Source organism: Lytechinus pictus, chromosome 3 (genome assembly GCF_037042905.1).
Source record: "Lytechinus pictus isolate F3 Inbred chromosome 3, Lp3.0, whole genome shotgun sequence".
Classification (NCBI taxonomy): domain Eukaryota; kingdom Metazoa; phylum Echinodermata; class Echinoidea; order Temnopleuroida; family Toxopneustidae; genus Lytechinus; species Lytechinus pictus.
In genome coordinates, this window is record NC_087247.1 from 55576206 (window position 1) to 55595819 (window position 19614).

The 19614-nt window shown below is 35.0% G+C and overlaps 1 protein-coding gene across 2 annotated transcripts in view; it reads left to right on the plus strand.

Annotated features, from left to right (window-relative positions):
• Positions 1-4125: 4125 nt before the first annotated feature.
• LOC129255480 (AP-5 complex subunit beta-1-like) overlaps positions 4126-19614 on the plus strand; it is a 33090-nt gene continuing 17601 nt past the window's right edge. For both annotated transcript variants that reach the window (XM_054893831.2, XM_064097395.1), the window contains exons 1-14: positions 4126-4240; positions 4932-5055; positions 6235-6369; positions 6936-7013; positions 8319-8377; positions 9787-9841; positions 10458-10508; positions 11303-11473; positions 12254-12328; positions 12802-12945; positions 16396-16546; positions 17021-17174; positions 18285-18374; positions 18962-19097. In XM_054893831.2, coding sequence (XP_054749806.2) covers positions 4185-4240; positions 4932-5055; positions 6235-6369; positions 6936-7013; positions 8319-8377; positions 9787-9841; positions 10458-10508; positions 11303-11473; positions 12254-12328; positions 12802-12945; positions 16396-16546; positions 17021-17174; positions 18285-18374; positions 18962-19097 — 1479 coding nt within the window. In that variant the 5' untranslated portion in view covers positions 4126-4184. The remainder of the gene's footprint in view (positions 4241-4931; positions 5056-6234; positions 6370-6935; positions 7014-8318; positions 8378-9786; positions 9842-10457; positions 10509-11302; positions 11474-12253; positions 12329-12801; positions 12946-16395; positions 16547-17020; positions 17175-18284; positions 18375-18961; positions 19098-19614) is intronic.

Genomic DNA, 19614 nt, shown 5'->3' on the forward strand with positions numbered 1-19614 from the left:
AGACTTATGCACTTTTGGACTACCAGGTATCCTAGTACTTGTACCAAAGAGGTCAATACATGATTAAAGTATTGACCTCATAGGCGACAATAGGTAATTTTGGCATTTACATGTACTCCGGGGAAACTCTTTACAACGCATTGATTCCTTTGAAAATGCAATTAAAATCACAATGGAGAGCTAAGAGGCTTTTTTCAAAAGTTAATGGACTGGGACAGCAGATCGTCTGAAGGTTTGCACCGAACAAACAAAGGCAAATATCTTTTCAGAGTCTAGAGATTCCGATGCTGTCCCAGTCCACAAACTTTCGACAAAAACGTCTCAGCTTTCCATTGTAATTTGACTTGCATTTTCAAAGGAATTGGTGCGTCGTAGACTTTCTACGTAGTAAATGCAAACAGTCCAGAATAACGCATATTGGATAGTGCATTTGTAGAAAGTTGGCACCCACGCTAACACACAAATGCACACAAAGATGATGACAAGGCTTGTTGGTGGGGTGAATTTTCCGATTATTTTTATTTTCGTTTATTTTAGAACCTTTTTAGAGTAAAATTAGTCATTGTTTATAGTAGTTTAGATACGAAAAATTTTGACTAATGGATTTTGTACAATTGTTGCATGAAAGTTCAACAACTCTGGCAGCTTTTTTTCAACCTTATTTAGGTCCCAATGCCCCTTTTACTACCAGAATGATGCATGTTAGAGAAAGATGTAAATTAGTATTTTGTCCTTGTAATTGATTAACTCAACACAAAATATATATGACACAATGGCCAAGCTAGGGAGCCGATGTTTGACCAAGGATCATAACATTCATACATGTACACCCCTCCTCCGCGTATTGGTCTGGATCTGGATATATACGATGCAGGGCCCTCCTGGGCATAAATGCATTAGGTGAGAGAGGGTGGAGTGAGGATTAGAAGGCTCTGTCAATGGTCTTCTTGAATGAGCTTGTCGATGTTGAGTTGATGACAGCGTCACTCAGGTGATTCCACTCAGGTGATTCCACTCAATGATAGTGGATGGGAAGAACAAGTTCCTGTACTGTTCAGTTCGTGCTCTGATTGGATTGTAGCACTTTATTATTTGTCACTTGCCTATCTATAATATTTGTAGTGTCACAGTTTTCAAATTGTTTGGCACGGATACGTCGTTTGGATTTTATGGGTTGAGCAAAATTTTGGATTGGGAGAGCTGGCACCAACCCCCCGACCAAATGAAGAAGAGGGTGAGTTTGAGGTTCCTTCTTCTTTCCTTCAGACTTGGGAGATGTAGTTCTGCTAGCTTGTTTGTGATGAAACCCTCATCTCTAGACACATAGTTCCCTCTGATGTAGCGAACTGCTCTCCTTTGGACACTTTCGAGTCTGTTTGTGTCCTTTTGCAGGTATGGGTCCCATACTACTGCACCATACTCGAGGAAGGATCTTACGAGTGCTGTATAGACTGTGCGTTTGACGTCGGCAGGGAAGAAGTGAAGATTCCCTACGAAGGAGGGATAAGACCCAGTTTGCCTTCTGGGTAGTCTTTGCAACATGCTTCTCCCACTTGAGGTCCTCTGAGATGGTAACTCTGAGGTAGTGTGTATCTTTGACATGCTGCAGGATGTGGTCACCTAGTTGATAGAAGAAGGACGACTTGCTGCCGATACTCATGGTGTAACACTTCTTTGCATTGAAGCACATACCCCATTTCTGTGCCCAAGAATCCAACGCTGTGAGGTCGCTTTGGAGAATGTGGTGGTCTTGCTGCTTACTGATCTGACGATAGAGGAGGCAGTGAGTCATCCGCGAACAGTCTTACTTGTGACTTCACAGCGTCTGGCTGATCATTTACGTAGCACAGGAACATCAGGGGACCGAGCACTGTCCCCTGCGGTACGCCTGATTTAACATGCGCACTATGAGAGCTCTCTCCATCGACAACAATCCTCATGTGACGATTGGTCAAAAAGTTCCTGAGCCATGTGTGGGTAGAGCCGGCAATTCCAAAGGAAGCAAGTTTGTGTATTAGTTTCTCATGGGGCACCTTATCGAAAGCCTTTTTCATTTTCCTATGGCACTTACATGTAGATGTATTCCCATAATATCAAACCCAAGCACTTGTTTTGTGTATGTGTTAAGTGGATGTGTGCACAATGCATGATGGGTGCCTGCACTGTTTACACTTTACGCCACTATTTCTTAGCCAGGATTACTTCATCAAGTTCACGAATAACCCGAAATCAGCAAACACATAAATTCTCACAAAAATTAGCTTCAATTACAGCTGTAGGCTATCTATGATATTGACTGGCTTTAAATTTGGGGAGATACCACATTATATTTCAGACATCAGTAGACCCATACTGCCCTCTATATCAACTGAGACAATATGACACTACTTCTGGAAATATATACTGGTGTGGTATCTCCGTCAAAGCCAGTCAGTACTATATAAATATCTTTACCCTTACAAAGTTTAATCATGCGTGCAAAATTAACTTTCCTTAAACAAATTGACAATAACACCCAAGGACATTCATTTAAGGAGAATGAAACCCTTGAAACTAGATGAATTCATATAAAAGAGAAAACTCAAGGAAACAGATCAATGAAAGTTTTCTCTTTTGTCACAAGATCAGCACTTTTCTTTTTATGGAGGACATGTAATATATGTTTCACAACAATATATCATGGATGAATTGGTTGTCCTATCATTAAAATGAGTGAAAAGACTTTTGTTTGGGTATATTTTCAGTATCCAAAGGGGAGAGTTGTACATCTGTAATATCACAGATCTTAGTCGCATTGCCAAAGAGAGGATCTCTGTAGCAATAGTGATCTCGACATTCAAATGCTCAAAACTTTCTTATTGTTTGTCAAATTTTACTCAAACTTTCGTTGATCTTTAATATTCTTTAAATGTTTTGCTTTTGCACAAGCTAACTTTTCTTTGGGTTTCATTCTCCTTTTTAAGAATAACTGGGCTTCGATGAGGAAATAAAGTCTGATCTTTCAAAGGATGGTAAAATTATTATCATTACATGTTTGTACATACGAAATTAAATTTTTTTGCATACAGAAACGATTATCAGAATCACCTTTTTGTCTTGCGTGCATAGCATAGCGAGAATGTAGGCACCTCTTTGAACAACATTGAAATCTTACCCAGGTTTAAATTTTTGATTGTCATCATAACTTCAAAAGTATATCGACTTAGTTCATGAAACTGGGATGTAAGGGTAATGAAGTATCACTAATCATCTTGCATAAGTTTCTGGTTTCATGATTAAGGTCAGAGGTCATTTTGGGGTCAATGAACTTTGACCATGTTTTGTTATCAAATTGAAATGTTAATCAAGGCTAAGTTTTTAAAATGTCATCATTGAAAGTATATGGATCTGGTTCATGGAATATGAACATACATGTACATTAAAGAGCAATGAAGTACCACTGATTGTCTTGCACAGGTTTCTGGTCATGTGATTAAGGTCAAAGCCTTAAAGATCATTTACATTTAGGGCCAATGAACATTGATCAACTTGTGGGTATTTTTGGAAATACATGCATCTTCATGACTTTGAAAGTAATTGGATCTATTGCATCTGTGCCAAGCTTTTTTTTTTGGGGGGGGGGGGCAAGCCCCCTTACTAGGCTCCCCTGGCCTCCTTTGCCAAGTCTCCCTTTTTTTTTTCAATCCTCAGTATTAATGGCAAGTATACACAGGGAAACACCAGCTGCAGCATCTGGGGTGGTATTGTTAAAATGTATTAAGATATTGTGTTTTGTTTTTCTCTTATGATAATACTTGCTAATATATTTCAATCTAAATTCTGATATCTCTCTCTGCAACTATGGATAAGGACCACCCACATTTTATTTCTGACAAGTTCTATTTCATAAACCAATCATTTTGGATATGCTCACCATTTCATTTTCTCAACATCTTTGTAAAATGAAAAAGTGTAAAATTCATTTTTTATGTAACTGACTGATTTTTCAGTGTAAGCCTACATGTATCTGATAAACTCAGCAAGAAGTGTTTGAATATCGGTATTTCAAATATGTGGTGCTTTGCCTTTCAAACTTAATGTCTTGTCTGTTTTGCTGGAATTGCCAAAGTTCAGACTTCACAAACTGATTTTTATCTCCTAAATAGGCTCTATTTTCGGAAGACCTGAGTGAAAATGTGAAAGTTATGCTGCTTGGTGTTCTCCAAGAGCACACGTCAGTTCTTCTTTTGTACCCTGACAGGTAAGTAGATTAATTTCCTTTCTCTATTTTAAACAGTTCTGTTGGATTTCTGTTACAAACAATACTTTTAACACCTGTAAATTTTGATTCTTATCTCACAGATGTCAAATGGAAAATGAAGAATTCATTTTTTAGGAAAAAAATGGCAATAGCTGTCTTAAAAAAATGTTAAAGAAGAATATGACAGACAAAAAGTCCACTGAAAAGGGGTTTTTCTCAGATACCCATACATTGTTAAAAAATGCAGAACAAATTGTACGTAGTCACATACACTTTTTTCCCAATGTGCTGTGCATGTATGTCTTGAACCAAAGAGGAGTTGATTTCTGATAATTTTGATGATTTCTTCATCATACTGTTCAATCTTACTGTTTCAATGTTCATGATCAATTTGAGCCAGTTTCTACTATAATGCCATGACAAGAAACAATTTTTTGCTTACCCAGCTGGTGGTTTTAATGGGCAGATAAGCTTATGATGTGGTGTCTGTCATTCATCCATTATTCAAATTCTTCTACTTTGTACTTTTTTTACCTGATTTATTTTCAATACATTATGATAGAGCTCACTACATTCTGTATGGGTGGTGATTTCAAACTTCTACGCAATTTAAAAATCTCATTAAATATGCTAAATTATGCAGAGCTAAAAAATTACTTTGAAGTAACTTTTTGTTGTTGTTGTTGCTTAGTGTGGAACAAGTAGTAGGATCACTGACCAATATCTATCAACAGCTTCATCATGATATATCAGCGCTCTTCAAGGGTCAGCTTCTTGTTGCTATAACAACAATCATGCTGGATTGCAATCAACTGGTGAGTAAGCATGGATATCTTACATAGTGGGTAGCCAGTCAAAGTGATTAAGTACAGTTTTGCTATTTTATACCAAAGGGACGTTTTCAACAAAGCATATTGTGGGTCGGTCAATTGGAGGTGCACACCAGTTTTTTTATTTTTTTATTTTTGATTATTAGTATAGTTGTATTAGCTGTGTCATTTTACTCTGCCACTTCTCTTCTTTTTTTTTAAACCCAAGTACAAACCATAAACAGAACACAGTGCGCTTAGAAACACCAGTAGTAAGCGCATTATAAATGTTATGTATTATTATTATTATTGTACAGCGCCTACTTAGCTTGTTGTACGGAAGCAAATGGGGGGGGGGGGCTGACTATCAAACATTCGTACCGTTGCAAACGTACCATCCAATATGTACCTTTGCACAGCCAGTAACAAGGTAATGTCACTATCAGAATTAGGATTCAATGCTTTGCACTTTGTAAAATGCAAGTGCAATACGTGTAGGGTTTACTGGCTAAATGCGCATTGCTGCTGCAGATTCGATGCACGTTTGTGTTGCACAACACAAATAGCAAATAGTCTTATTTGTGCATTGTTGGGAGACTTCGCTTTCGGTGAAACAAAAAAATACTTTTCAACTCGGCTACGCCTCATTGAATAGAGTATCTTTCTTTCACCATTGCACTTATGCTTATTTGCTATCTGTGTAATGTAGAGTAGAAAAATTGACTCCAGGAGAATAGTGAAACAAAAACTTATATTGCATGTTGTTTTATTTCTAGGCTTGATATCCTCAGAAGGGAGGTATTTCAAGACTTATTTGATTTTGAATTAAGATTATTTGATTGATTTTCAAAAGGGGTATAAAGAATGTTTTATGGTTGAATTTCAACATAAAATTGTTTTGTTTTGTTTATAAAAATTAAGACAATATGAAGTTGGAATTCTTTACAGATTAATAAAAATTGAAATGAAATTTTTTTACCACGTGGAGTATGTTGAAATATAATTTGTTTTGAAAGAATAACCCCCTTCACTGAAAATAGATATAGTGAATAATTATGTTCATTCGATTCAACTAAAAATGCTGTACTGATTTTTAAAATAAAAGTATATCTTTGTACATTAAGTATTAATTGTGAGTTTTATATTGAGTTACTAGGTCTTGCTCAATCTATGCTCTTTTACTAGGAGGAACATTCAAGGAACTTTCTCCAAGTTGTTGATATTCTCCTAGATGTTGTTTCTAAGGTTAATGGTAGCAAGGATAGGGTTCTTCGCGGCATTGCTTGTGAGTGCCTCAAGGAAATTGAAACAATACATCCGGTAAGGGTAATTATGTGTGCATAGGCCTACTGTTGAATTAACGTGTCTCAGGTATTGATGTTAAGTGAACTTTTTGATGTACTTGTACGTGAGTAGATTTTGAATGAGCTGTATGTTTTACTTTAACCTGAGTATTCAATCCTGATTATATATTTGTTAGCTGTTTGATATTGATGCACTTTGAGAAATCCATCATTGAAGATGTTTAGTTTGTCAAGAAGAAACAATTATTATCCTATGTACATCAATTATGATTTTTACGCCAATGTAATTTCTTTTTATTTTGAGCATGACAATAAATTTTGAATATTTGAATCTGAATATCTGAATTATGTACCTGTCTAAGGAACTATTAATCAGTGAATATTCTCACATTGTTAAGAATTTGCTTTGCCCTGTAAGAAAGATCTTAACAAAAATAAAGGTAAAAATGGAAAATATCAAAGATGGTAAGGATTTAGACAGAAAACACACCTTTTTATCACTTTTTAAAAGTCTGATTCATTTAGATGTGATATGGATGAAAAATGCATCTATCTTATTGTTTTCTCTTTTTTTTTGGACAGGGTTTACTTTCCAGAAAAGTGGATCATTTTTATGCCATGTGCCAACTTGAGAATTCATGTATCTGTCAAAGCTACATGGTAAGTGTTTATAAATTCAGTTCTAACTGATCTCATTTATCTATTGTCAACCCATTCAGGATGGTAAATTATTTGATCAGATTTTATTCAGATTGGCACCATAAATGTATTTGTGTGTGTGTTTGTTTACATGTATGTGTATGTTGGAATGGTTTTTTTTCTTTTTAATGTTTAGAAGTGAATAGAGATTTTAATAGAGTTTCTGGATTTTGAAAATTTTCGAATTTGCATTATAACTGAAAACAAGATGAAATGACAATTGTCATAGTATACAGGTATGTAGATTTTGTATAACTTTTTTTTTCATGTAATTTAGTATCAGATTAGGAGTTCTGTCTCTATTGATATGGCCAAATTTAAAATGAGGTTGTTTTCCCAAATGGATCATACAATTATAGGAGCTTAGAATGCTTCATGAAAAACAGATAGTCTAAAATAGGATTAAGTGACCTAATAAAATATTTACCAGTATCTTCAATCAAATAAAATGTTTTTATTGTTTTTATCTTCTGCTGAAGAATCCAATTTTCATGCCAATATTATGATGTAAAGATGAGGTCTAAATATATGTCAATTAGATGAGGTAATAATTGTGGAGCACAAGGAATATCATATCTGACAAATCGCGGTTTATTAGAACCCAATTTATTATCAACTCATCAAAAGATGTGATAAAATTAATGATAATATACATTAAAACTATTTAAGGACATTAACTCATTTTTCTTTATTTAAGTTATAGTACCAGTAATTGTTGATGACCCGGTTTTAAAACAGATTCAGTGCAATCAATTTGACTCAAATCAATGTATAGTTACATCATGGAGACCCATGAAATGTTGATAAATGGGATGAATTTAAGGTAAAAGAAAGTTGTTGCTGCTAACATTTATTTCATGAGAAAGTATTTTAAAACAAGGTTAATTGTCACCATATTATCATATATCTAGATCTGGTATATTAATGTAAACTTATCTTTGTAAAATCATGAAATCTTTGCTCAGAACCAATAATTCTGATGATCACTAACACAGAAAAGCATGTGGGACAGTGTATTAATATTGCTTGGAAAAATACCTGACATTGGAATTCTGTGATTATTTTGCTAATTTTTCAGCAATCACACATTTTCTTGCAGAGTCATTTAGCTCATATTTTTTTTTATAAATACAAACTCTTGGGTGGTAATTTCATTGGACTCTGTTTGAACTCATTTTGAGATCGTTATATGCACAATACTGGTATTCATCTTTAATTTCATTAATATTCACTGCAGCAACTTGATTTTCAAACCTTTCTTTTCAGACTCTTTTTGGGATGGTATTGAAAAATGGTCTTGAACAACTCCTTGAAGATCCTAATAGGTAAAAATTTGAGTCTGTTTGGTGTTAGAATAAGAAAATTTTAATTAAAACTTATTAATAATGCTTTAAAAAGGATTGAATGTTAACAAAAATCGTAATTGCTGATTAAAATTCAATTTTTTACAAGTCTCCTTTCATTTCCGTAAATTCATGTGGGCTATGTGATCTCTAAAGACATATTATTTCTTTTTAGTATTCCAGTTTCAATGCTTCAAATGTAATTAAAGTCAGATTCTCTGATGTCATTATCCATTTGTCAATAGTTCTTTTTTTTGTGATTATAGATTTCATACTTTTCTTGTAAATGTATGTACAAATGTATATTTTGGCATTTGTTTAGCAGCCTTTCTTTATTAACATGCATGAACCACTTTGATAAAGAATGAAAAACAATGCTGCTCTCCATTCGGATATTGTAGTTTAATAGGGGATCAAAGAGAAAGTTTTGATTTAGTTTTTAAATGATTTGAATGTAAAACACCATTGGATGCTAAGTGGGAGACTATTGCAGATACTTAGACCAATGAAACGTAGGTGCATTCTTGACCTTTCTGAGAGCTCACTATGAGAATTTTTGAATTAAGAGGGTCTGGTTTTGAATGGAATAAATAATTAATTTCCAGACCTGATGAAGGATTTCTCAAAGCTCACTTGATATTACAAAAAGCTATTATGTGCTGTTTTTCCCTTTAAAAGTCATTCTTCTGGTTACCAGATTCATTTCACCTTGACATGTTTAGGTACAAGTATAGCTCAACAAAAAAAGTCTCCCCTCAAGAATGAGATCTTACTCTATGGCTCCCCAGATATCTATTACCTTTATGCATATTACACCACCTATCAATATCCTACCAAGAGAGTAATTTATCAGATGGTATTAGTAAGTGGGTAACTGTCTAAACGTAAAGATGCCTGGAGGCCCTAAAAGATAGTTATAAGGATGACAATCCAGAAGGGTTTGTGTCAGAAGTATTTACATTGCTATTGCATAATTATCTAGCATTTCACATTCAGACTTTTATTTATTAGTTTTTACAAAAACAAAAAACAAACAGTGATTGCGACAAAAAAATGCATCTACTGTCAGTTAGGGACATTACACAATATCAACATGGAGTTTGTATATTAAAGGAATATAGAAAGGTAGCAAATCTATTGTTTGATTAAATTTATATTGGATAAAGTACATTGTAAATCGATATAGAAATATAAATAAAGTTTTAAAAGGTATATATTGAGGGAGGGAGAGTGGCAAACAGCATGGAGATGAGAATTATTCATTCATTAAAAAGCGACTATTTCAGCTGAGGTCAACTGTTGTGCTGTATGTAATGGAGAAATACTTTATATACCACTATGTGAAAATATATATGAATGATGATAAGTATACTGCCTTCTTCCTCCTTCAGCTTAAATGTCAATGATTTGAGTGATTTACTCAGCAGAAGGAAGGAACCATTGAAGGTAAGATACAAATAAATGCTGAAATACAGATTTTTTTCATACTAACATTACATGTAACCTGATAATCTAGGAATCATAAATTTGTTTTTATTATGCTGATTTATGGAACTTTTTTGACAAACCTAAAGAATGTTTAAAACACTCATAGGTCCTTTAAAAATTCAAGATTATAGACAAGATGAATTCGATTTAGCACTTTCTAGGGCAGTTTGCATGGGGCAACTCCGTAAAATAACCCTTTTGTATATCTGACCCCCATTTTTCTCAAGTTTTACTTCACTTCATAAACTGTCCAAGTCATGATTATTTGAGAGCATGAAAGACTGTACAAAGAACCAGAAATCAGAGACAGAAAATTTCATTAAGGTTCCACGAACATGGGGTCGGACGTACATATTTTAAGGAATTGCCCCAAGGATTATAAAAAGAATCATCTTAAATTTAAAAAAATTGTTGATTATTTACTCACATTGCATGAAAATTTTATTTTTTGATGAATTACATGTACTTGTGTTTGAGGAAATGGATGATAATCATAGATGTTGTAAAATTTATGTAGGTTAAAACATTGAATTTAAATGTTGATTTTTTTTTAACTTGTTCTCTTCTTCAATAGCCATTGAACTTGCCTGAAAACTTTGACATCAAGATGTTTCAATTAAAAGAGGTGAATGTTTTATTCGTTTTTTGAGAGTTTTCTTTGTTTTGACTTGATATACAGTATATTATATTGATGACAAGTTGTTTCACTTTATTTGCAAATCTGCACATTAAAGGAATACAATATACGCCTAGGACATTTCTCTATAATGAGAAAATGCAGGGCAATAGAATTCACTATACAGAAAAAAAAAAACTTAGAATATAATACAACAATCAATATGGAGAAAAATACTGGAATAATAATAATGATAATAATAGCTGGATTTATAAAGCGCTTTTTGCCTGAGGATACAAAGCGCTGCTATTATTACCCCGGCTTTAGCTCCAGCTACCACCACTGGCGCTCAGTGCATTCAAGGAAGTAATCCTGCCAGGTACCCATTCACCTCACCTGGGTCGAGTGCAGCTCAGTGTGGATAAATTTCTTGCTAAAGGAAAACACGCCATGGCTAGGATTCGAACCCACGACCCTCTGTTTGAAAGGTGAGAGTCAGAACTACTAGACCATGGCACGCCCACATATGATAAAGTAACATGTTTAATGATATTTCGTACAGTATACCAAAAAGTATCTTTATATATTACTGAAAACTTTCAAAGTGATTGTATTACGTTTTTGTTGTTTTCAATCTGTTCCAATGGGTTCCTTTAACTTTGAGAAAATGACCAAAAGTATTTTTAATCAAAACTCTGTTACAAATACTATAATCTGATTTAATCAGAAAAAATATGCATTTTGTAATTTAACTGATTTAATTGGATAGTTCATTCAATTTTCTCATCTTTCCATCCTTTCAGAAAATCACTAAAGAGCCTGGGCAGCTTCCAATGCACCTGGACACCCGTGAACTTAAGAGGGCACTCACATATATTGTTGACCATCTTCCTATCATGACTCAGTCATCAGCTATGCAATCATCCCTTCTTGTTGGTCAGAGTTTGGTCCATAGTCCTAGTATCAATCCTTTGGTAAGTGACTTATGAGGAAAAAATGATTACCAGATTCTGTACATGTTTCTCTGTAGAAAACTTTATTAGAACATCATTTTTTTTATAACTAATTTTGTAGGGTGCTACTTTGGTCAAAAGACAGGTATCCTAGTCATAAGTAGATATGTATGTTGACTTGATATTTGTTCTTATATTAGCAGCATGAAGAAATGTATCTCTGGGCCCCGACTTACAAAGAGTTACGATTGATCCGGATCGACCACCACTATGGAAAGCCAGCCACGTCAACATCTAAAATGCGTGTTTGTTCAAAATGTTTTCTAGATACTCATATATTCATTGTTGTCTTGACTAATTGGTGTGCTCCTCTTTGTTTACAGAAGGACTTTGTGCAAATTTCGGTAGAAAAATTGTGACAATGATGGATTTCCATCGAGTTGAGGTTGATCGAATCAATCGCAACACTTTGTAAGACAGGACCCTGTTCTATCACTAGATGAATTTTCTGATGTATGGATAAGATCTTTAAATCATATGAATTGGGGGTGTGGATATGGAGTTTCCTGTCATCTGAATATTTATCAGCAATCATGAACTATTGAGCTACCAATAAACCAAATCTGGTTTTCTTATGGCTTTTTATTATTACTCTGTCTTGAATTAACTACAGGATTTTCCCAAAGTCAGTGAGTTTGAAATAGTGAGAGGGATTTAAATTTTTTCAATTTTATTTTATTTATAGTTTTGTATATAGCTTATTTTTTAAGTTCAACTCAAAATTTGTCTGTTTACCACTAGATTTTCAAGGGTCATGTATCTAACTGGGCATCATCAGCTGATATCATCCTATTTCATCTTGTTCTTCTGCTCAAGGTATGGTTCTTTTAAACTTTCACAGAACTGTATCTAATAATATGTGAAATAGCTTAGCCAAAGAACAGTATTGCAGCTTACTCATTGCAAATATGGATTGTCAATTTAGTCTTCAACATGCCACAAAATAATTACATTGCCATTTCTTTAGTTGCTTTTAATCTTCCTTTGTATTTTTGGTTGTTTCGTGAATGTGGCCTTTTTAGTATCAAGGTATTCCATTGACATGTTGCAAATAGGCAAGATACAATACTCATGAACTTCAATATTTTGAATCCAGTATGTCTTTAACTACTTGTTGCTATGTATGACAGGCCTGTGACAATCTTTCATTGAGATAAAATTTACCTTATTGAAAAGTACTTATATTGTTTGTAAACATGTATTATATTTGGTGTTGTAATTTTATAGAATTCATTTTTTAAAGTACCTTTTACAGGTTATGCTGATTTTTTTAATGTTTTTTTTTTCAGGCTAAATTTCCCACTGAGATATTGAATGGTGATGAGGAATGTGTTGTATTGAGTAAATTACTGACATGTACCAACCATCCTGCCCTGTCTCCTGGCCATCGACTTCTTGCATACCAGTGGTTACAGCACTTTCCAGAGAGAGAGGTACGTAAGCAAGAGAGGTTTGCTGTTGGTAGAAATAACTCAGCCAAATTTGGGTTGATATGCTGTAAATTTGTAGTGGGTTTTTCTGTCATAAACATTCTTGGAGGGGATGAGGAAGGAATTTTCTTTCTTTTATTTTGTTTGTGTTTTTGATCTATCATTTTATTTTAGCAGTATTGTTTTAACACATGATCTAATCTGGAAAGCCGAACAAGAGTCTGATTGATTATCATATCTCGTGAATTACCCCCATTTTTGTCTCGCCTGCGTAGCGGAGCGAGACATAGGTATCACTATTTCCGGTGTCGGCGTCGTTGTCGTCGTCGTCGTCAACAATTGTGTTGTACACCCAATAACTTTCTATAGCTTAGAGGTGGGAAATTCACCAAATTCATACCAGAAGTCCATCTCCTGAAGGCACAGGTCAAGTTGGAATATGAGTCGAATTTGAATAAGGTCAAAGGTCAATGAACTTTCCATGACTGGTACTGTGCTGTGATGTACACACAATAACTTTCTATAGCTTCGAGGTGAGATCGCCAAATTCATAACAGAGGTCCATCTCTTGAAGGTGCAGGTCAAGTTGGAATGTGAGTTGAATTTGAATAAGGTCAAAGGTCAATGAACTTTCCATGACTGGCACTGTGCTGTGTTGTACACATAATAACTTTCTATATCTTCGAGGTGGAATCACCAAATTCATACCAGAGGTCCATCTCCTGAAGGCACAGGTCAAGTTCGAATATGAGTCGAATTTGAATAAGGTCAAAGGTCAATGAACTTTCCATGCCTGGCACTGTGCTGTGCTGTACACACAATAACTTTCTATATCTTTGAGTTAGGATTGCCAAATTCATACAAGAGGTCCATCTTTTGAAGGTGCAGGTAAAGTTCAAATGTGAGTTGAATTTGATGAAGGTCAAAGGTCAATGAACTTTCCATGACTGGCACTGTGCCGTGTTGTACACATAATAACTTTTTATATCTTCGAGGTAGGATTGCCAAATTCATACAAGAGGTCCATCTCTTGAAGGTGCAGGTCAAGTTCGAATGTGAGTTGAATTTGATGAAGGTCAAAGGTCAATGAACTTTCCATGACTGGCACTGTGCTGTGTTGTACACACAATAACTTTCTATAGCTTCGAGATGGGATCGCCAAACTCGTAACAGAGGTCCATCTAAGTCATATAGCATACATGTAGTTTTGACATGCAGTCTCTTCATGACTGCAATATGCAGGCAAGACAACGCTTGGCGTTTGCCTTGTTTTAAATATTTGTATGAGGAAACACAATCTCATGAGTGTCTTGATTGCCAGGCCTCTCTTTGAGAATATTGATGCAGTCAGTCTTAAGTTTGGCATTGAGTTTAATCCAGTACAATGTTTGTGAGATGCTCAACTGGTGTTCTACTCAAGCCTTTCTGCTTCTCAGCTTTCCACTCCTTCTGGTATACAGTCCTTTTAACCCTAAATAGACTGGGCTATTTCGACGCCTAAGAAGACGGGGGGGGGGGCTGATTCAGCCCCTCTTATGATATCGGCTGTTGATCGCGACGAAAATTGGCACGCCCGTTACCCATGGCATTATCTACAAAACTATAATATCAAATTCTGCGAAAAATCTCATTGCTCATTAATTATGCTAATTTATGCGTAAAATCATAAGTTTGCTCTAAGTAATAAAATAATGCCCCTAAAATGCAAATTTTTGTTTCACATACTCTAGATAGGCATCTGATCAAATTTATTTTTCAAAAATTTCAACATCACATTTATTTTCTTATGTATTCTATTTACTAAATTTCTTATGTATTTCTTTGTTTTTTGACTTTTTGTTTTTTATTGTTTTTTCAATGGAAATTGTCGGGGACTTTATTTTGACCATAAACAAGATAAAATTTATTGATTTTAAGCAGTAAAGGAAAAATAATGATACATTTTATGAATTTTGGCTAAAAACACTATTTGCATTGGATTTGTACACAAATTCACGTTTTTGAGTAATTTTGGGTCTGCATGCACTTACGAAATGTTGCGTTTTTTCGGAACCGCGTACCCGGGGGTCACAATTTTGGTCTCAAAAGTTGCGGGAGACTTGAAAGTAAAAAGTCAGCAAGCGACGCAGTCAAAAAATTTCGAGCGGCGGATTTATCACAAAAAATGTTGAGGGGGGCTGATTCAGCCCCCCCCCCCCCAGTCTTCTTAGGGTTAAGGAATTCACTCATTTTTGTCTCACCTGCATAGCAGAGTGAGACTATAGGCGCCGCTTTTCCGACGGCGACGGCGGCGGCGGCGTCAACACCAAATCTTAACCTGAGGTTAAGTTTTTGAAATGACAGCATAACTTAGAAAGTATATGGACCTAGTTCATGAAACTTGGCCATAAGGTTAATCAAGTATTACTGAACATCCTGCCTGAGTTTCATGTCACATGACCAAGGTCAAAGGTCATTTAGGGTCAATGAACTTAGACCATGTTGGGGGAATCAACATCAAAATCTTAACCTAAGGTTAAGTTTTTGAAATGTCATCATAAATTAGAAAATGTATTGACCTAGTTCATGAAACTTATACATAAGGTTAATCAAGTATCACTGAACATCCTGCATGAGTTTCACATCACATGACCAAGGTCAAAGGTCATTTAGGGTCAATGAACTTTGGCCGAATTGGGGGTATCTGTTGAATTACCATCATAACTTTGAAAGTTTATGGATCTGATTCATGAAACTTGGACATAATAGTAATCAAGTATTACTGAACATCCTGTGCAAGTTTCAGGTCACATGATCAAGGTCAAAGGTCATTTAGGGTCAATGAACTTTGGCCAAATTGGGGTATTTGTTGAATAACAGCCATAAATTTGAAAGTGTGTTGGTCTAGTTCATAAAACTTGGACATAATAGTAATCAAGTATCACTGAACATCCTGTGCGAGTTTCAGGTCACATGATCAAGGTCAAAGGTCATGTAAGGTCAAAGAACTTTGGCCACGTTGGGGGTATTTGTTGAATTGCCATCATATCTCTATAAGTGTATTGGTCTAGTTCATAAAACATGGAAATAAGAGTAACCAAGTATCACTGAACATCTTGTGCGAGTTATAGTAGTTTTCAAAATCAGCACTGCTGCTATATTGAATCGCGTGATGCAGGTGAGACGGCCAGAGGCATTCCACTTGTTAAAAGAATACTCTACTTTCTCGCCTTTCCATTTCATCTCCATTTCTTTCCACTTTTCTTATCTCAGTCCCTCCAGTACTTTACACATGGTGTACTGTAAACCTCTTCCATGAATGCTCAACTGGTGTACAAATCACTGTTTAGTAGAAAAAAAATAATGTAAGCAAATAGTTTTGCAATATCTTTATAATGATTTTGTTTTTATTTATGCTAACTATTGCTTTCAAGCAAAAATTTGCAATTTATGTTTACTTTATTTCTTGCTCAGCCAATCTTTCCTCATTGTAAGCCTCATCTCCCTGGATGTCTCTTCACTGAGCACTACACAAATTTCTTTCCTACAATATTTGATGGTCTAGATACATCTCTTGTCAAACTCAATCTACTTAGCCAATGTTTTGTGCCCACAACTATACATGGTAAGCCTTGCTACTGTGCTCTGTGGTGAGTCTTAATTTTACCTAAGTGCGCAATAGTGCAAAGACTACCTGCAGTAACTGCAGTCATTTTATCAGGATGTACAAAGAAAACAATACAGGGTAATAGATCCTGTTGATAGGCACATGATGTTATCTAGATGATAAAATGCTGTACTTCTAAAACAAGCTTCCTATTCAGGTCAATGAAAATCATGGTTGTCACACAAATCTCTATGATAGGGTTTATAACTTTAATGTTTGGGGAGGGGATGGGACGGAAAGTATGGAGCTAGTATATGGGCAGGAGATAATTTTCCTTGCTATCTAAAGATTAATGCAAAAGAAGTAATTTATTACTCAAATGTGATTAAATTCAATCTTAAGGAATTCAATGACTGTCACCATCTTTTATGTATAATGCTCAAGGATCCCTTGTTCTGTACAAACATTTGTGATTCAAAATATTCTCATTAGATACCTCATCTGCTACTTTGATGGGTTGTGTCGATCTTCTTGGGAAGTCCTTGGAATATGGAATAGTGGGTAGGCCAGCCACCTCCTGGTATCGCTTGCTGTTCAGTATGCTACAGAGACATTATGGGACTGTATTGAGAGAAGAAATCATGAAGTAAGTTATTCACTCATACATTATTAACCTACTTGCATATATATCCATTTTGACTAGGAAATTCAGTAGTTGATGGAAAAAGACCTTTTATTTTTTTATGACCTTTTCGCCTTGATGATTAACCCCTATTTAATAACCGGGGGTGGTCAATTTGACTCCCCCCGACAAATTTCGTCACTATGCCATCGCGTGAATTTTTTTTATTGCGCAGCTTGCCGACTTTTTACTTTTTAAGTCTCGCGCATCTTTTTAGACCAAATTTGCAATGCCCAGGTACGTGGTTCCAAAATTACCCAACATTTTGTAAGTGCATGTCAGACCCGAAATTGCTCAAAAACATGATTACGTGTACAAATCAATGCAAATTGTGTTTTTCAACCCTAAATCATAAATGTATGATTATTTTTTACTTTTGTTGGTTTAAATGGATTTATTTTATGCTATTTATGATTGCAAAAGGGTCCCTGACAAAGTTCATTAGAAAAAACAATAAAAAACAAAAGCTTGAAAAAACAAAGAAATACATAAGAATTTAAAAGACAATGAAATACATAAGAAATTAATAATATTTTTGCATTTTTTTGGAGGTATTAGAAATGTAATAATCGATAGAATTAGCATTCTACTAGCTATTTAAATTGAGTTAAAGGCAAAAACATACACAAAAAACAAATTTAGGGCAAATTTCATGCACTTATTTGCATAATTCATTGATAAAAAATATGAACAATTAATTTTTTGAAAGTTTTACCATACAGTCTTGTAGTGTACATATGCTCGTGCAAATTTTTGCGGCGATCGCACAATCAGCGGCCAAGATCGAGGGGGGGGGTCAATTTGACCCCCCCCCTCAGATCTCGGCCGCTGGTACTGTTCTGAAATAGCATAGTTAAAAGATACAAGGCAAACAAAAACTGTATAATATTAATAAATCTTATTTTTGAAAGAAAATGAAAGAACCCTCTTTATTAAAGATGGCCTTTCCTCCCTCAATGATTAGGGCAAAGAAAGCGCTCTATAAATCTTATGTTCAAAGTTACGATGTTCATTCATTTGGAATGTTTTGAAATTCACCATTATATTGTTGATATTTGTTTGTTTATTTTACAGTGCTGTGGTGAAAGTTACTGTTAAGAACCCCAAGTATACTCCACACACAGTGAACTTCATTGAGAGTATGCAGAAAGTTACATCAGATAAGTAAGTTCTACCACAGACTGTAATTAGTGAACTATTGAAAGCAAGCCAGTAGGAAAGAGGACATTGAGTTTTACCATATATGGCAGCTCATATACGCACCATACTTTCCTGTGTCTTTAATTTAACTCTTATGATTTCTGAGAATATGGAACTCAAACATGCCTACATCCTTTTTTTAACATGGCAAGTAGGTTGTGTAGATTTAGCATGCAAATTTAGTGTCAAACAGTGTATACCTTTTGTGTTTTTATAAACTTCTTCAAAGTTGTCAATGTCTACAGCAAGCCAAAATGCCCATCGCTGCCATTACTTCACCACTTATGATGGTAACCTCCTGCATACAGTAACTTCATTGTGAACAGTTTTACACTAAGGGGACACAAATAAATGTAGTTCTCTGCTATGAAATTATCAAATAAACTTTTAATTTAAAAAATAATTATGTATTAAGTTACAAAGCTTTCAATGAAATATAATTTCTATACAAAAATATTTCTAAACAGAACTTTCCTGCATTCATGATTTGTAAATAGCATGAAATTTATGACTTATTGCATCAATCAACATTTGTTGTGTTGAATTGCCAGGAGTTTTACTGTGCTTCTTCTTGAGACACTCCTTCAACATGTTGTCACATCAGATATTCACAATAAAGAGGCTGATTTAGAAAACTATCTTCTCATCCTTCAGAGGGCAGCTCAAGAAACTGAAATATCACCAAAGGTAAGTGTGCCCGTGTTGCCCTTAGTGCCTTTTTATGGGTATATAGTAATGATATTTAACTTTTCTTTAATGCTGAACATATCATTCTATATGTCTTTAAAGTGCTTCAGAGTTATGTTACTACCAAGGTCATAGGCGTCCAGCTTGATAAGTCTGGCCAGGTTCAAGTGACATGGCATTGACTTGTTTTACCCTTATCTGTTGGTAAAGAGATTTCATGAGAACTTTGTTAGGCTGAGGTGGGAACAGCAGTTCAGAGTCTGATACAAGCTCTGTACCAAATTATTGTCTGTTGGTGCATTGGTTTTAATATGCTTGTCTCTCCGCAATGTGTAGTGTCAGAGACTTTAATGTTTAATCTTCTGTCCTCTGGCAACCTCTTTCCTCTCCCCGAGTTTGTGTTATGGCATATTTTACACCTTGATTTGGACATGAATGGGGGGGGGGGGGCACATAGCTGCCCTTGTAAGCGATATAAAGTATGCTAAATATAGAATGATCGGGGATTCAGTTTGTG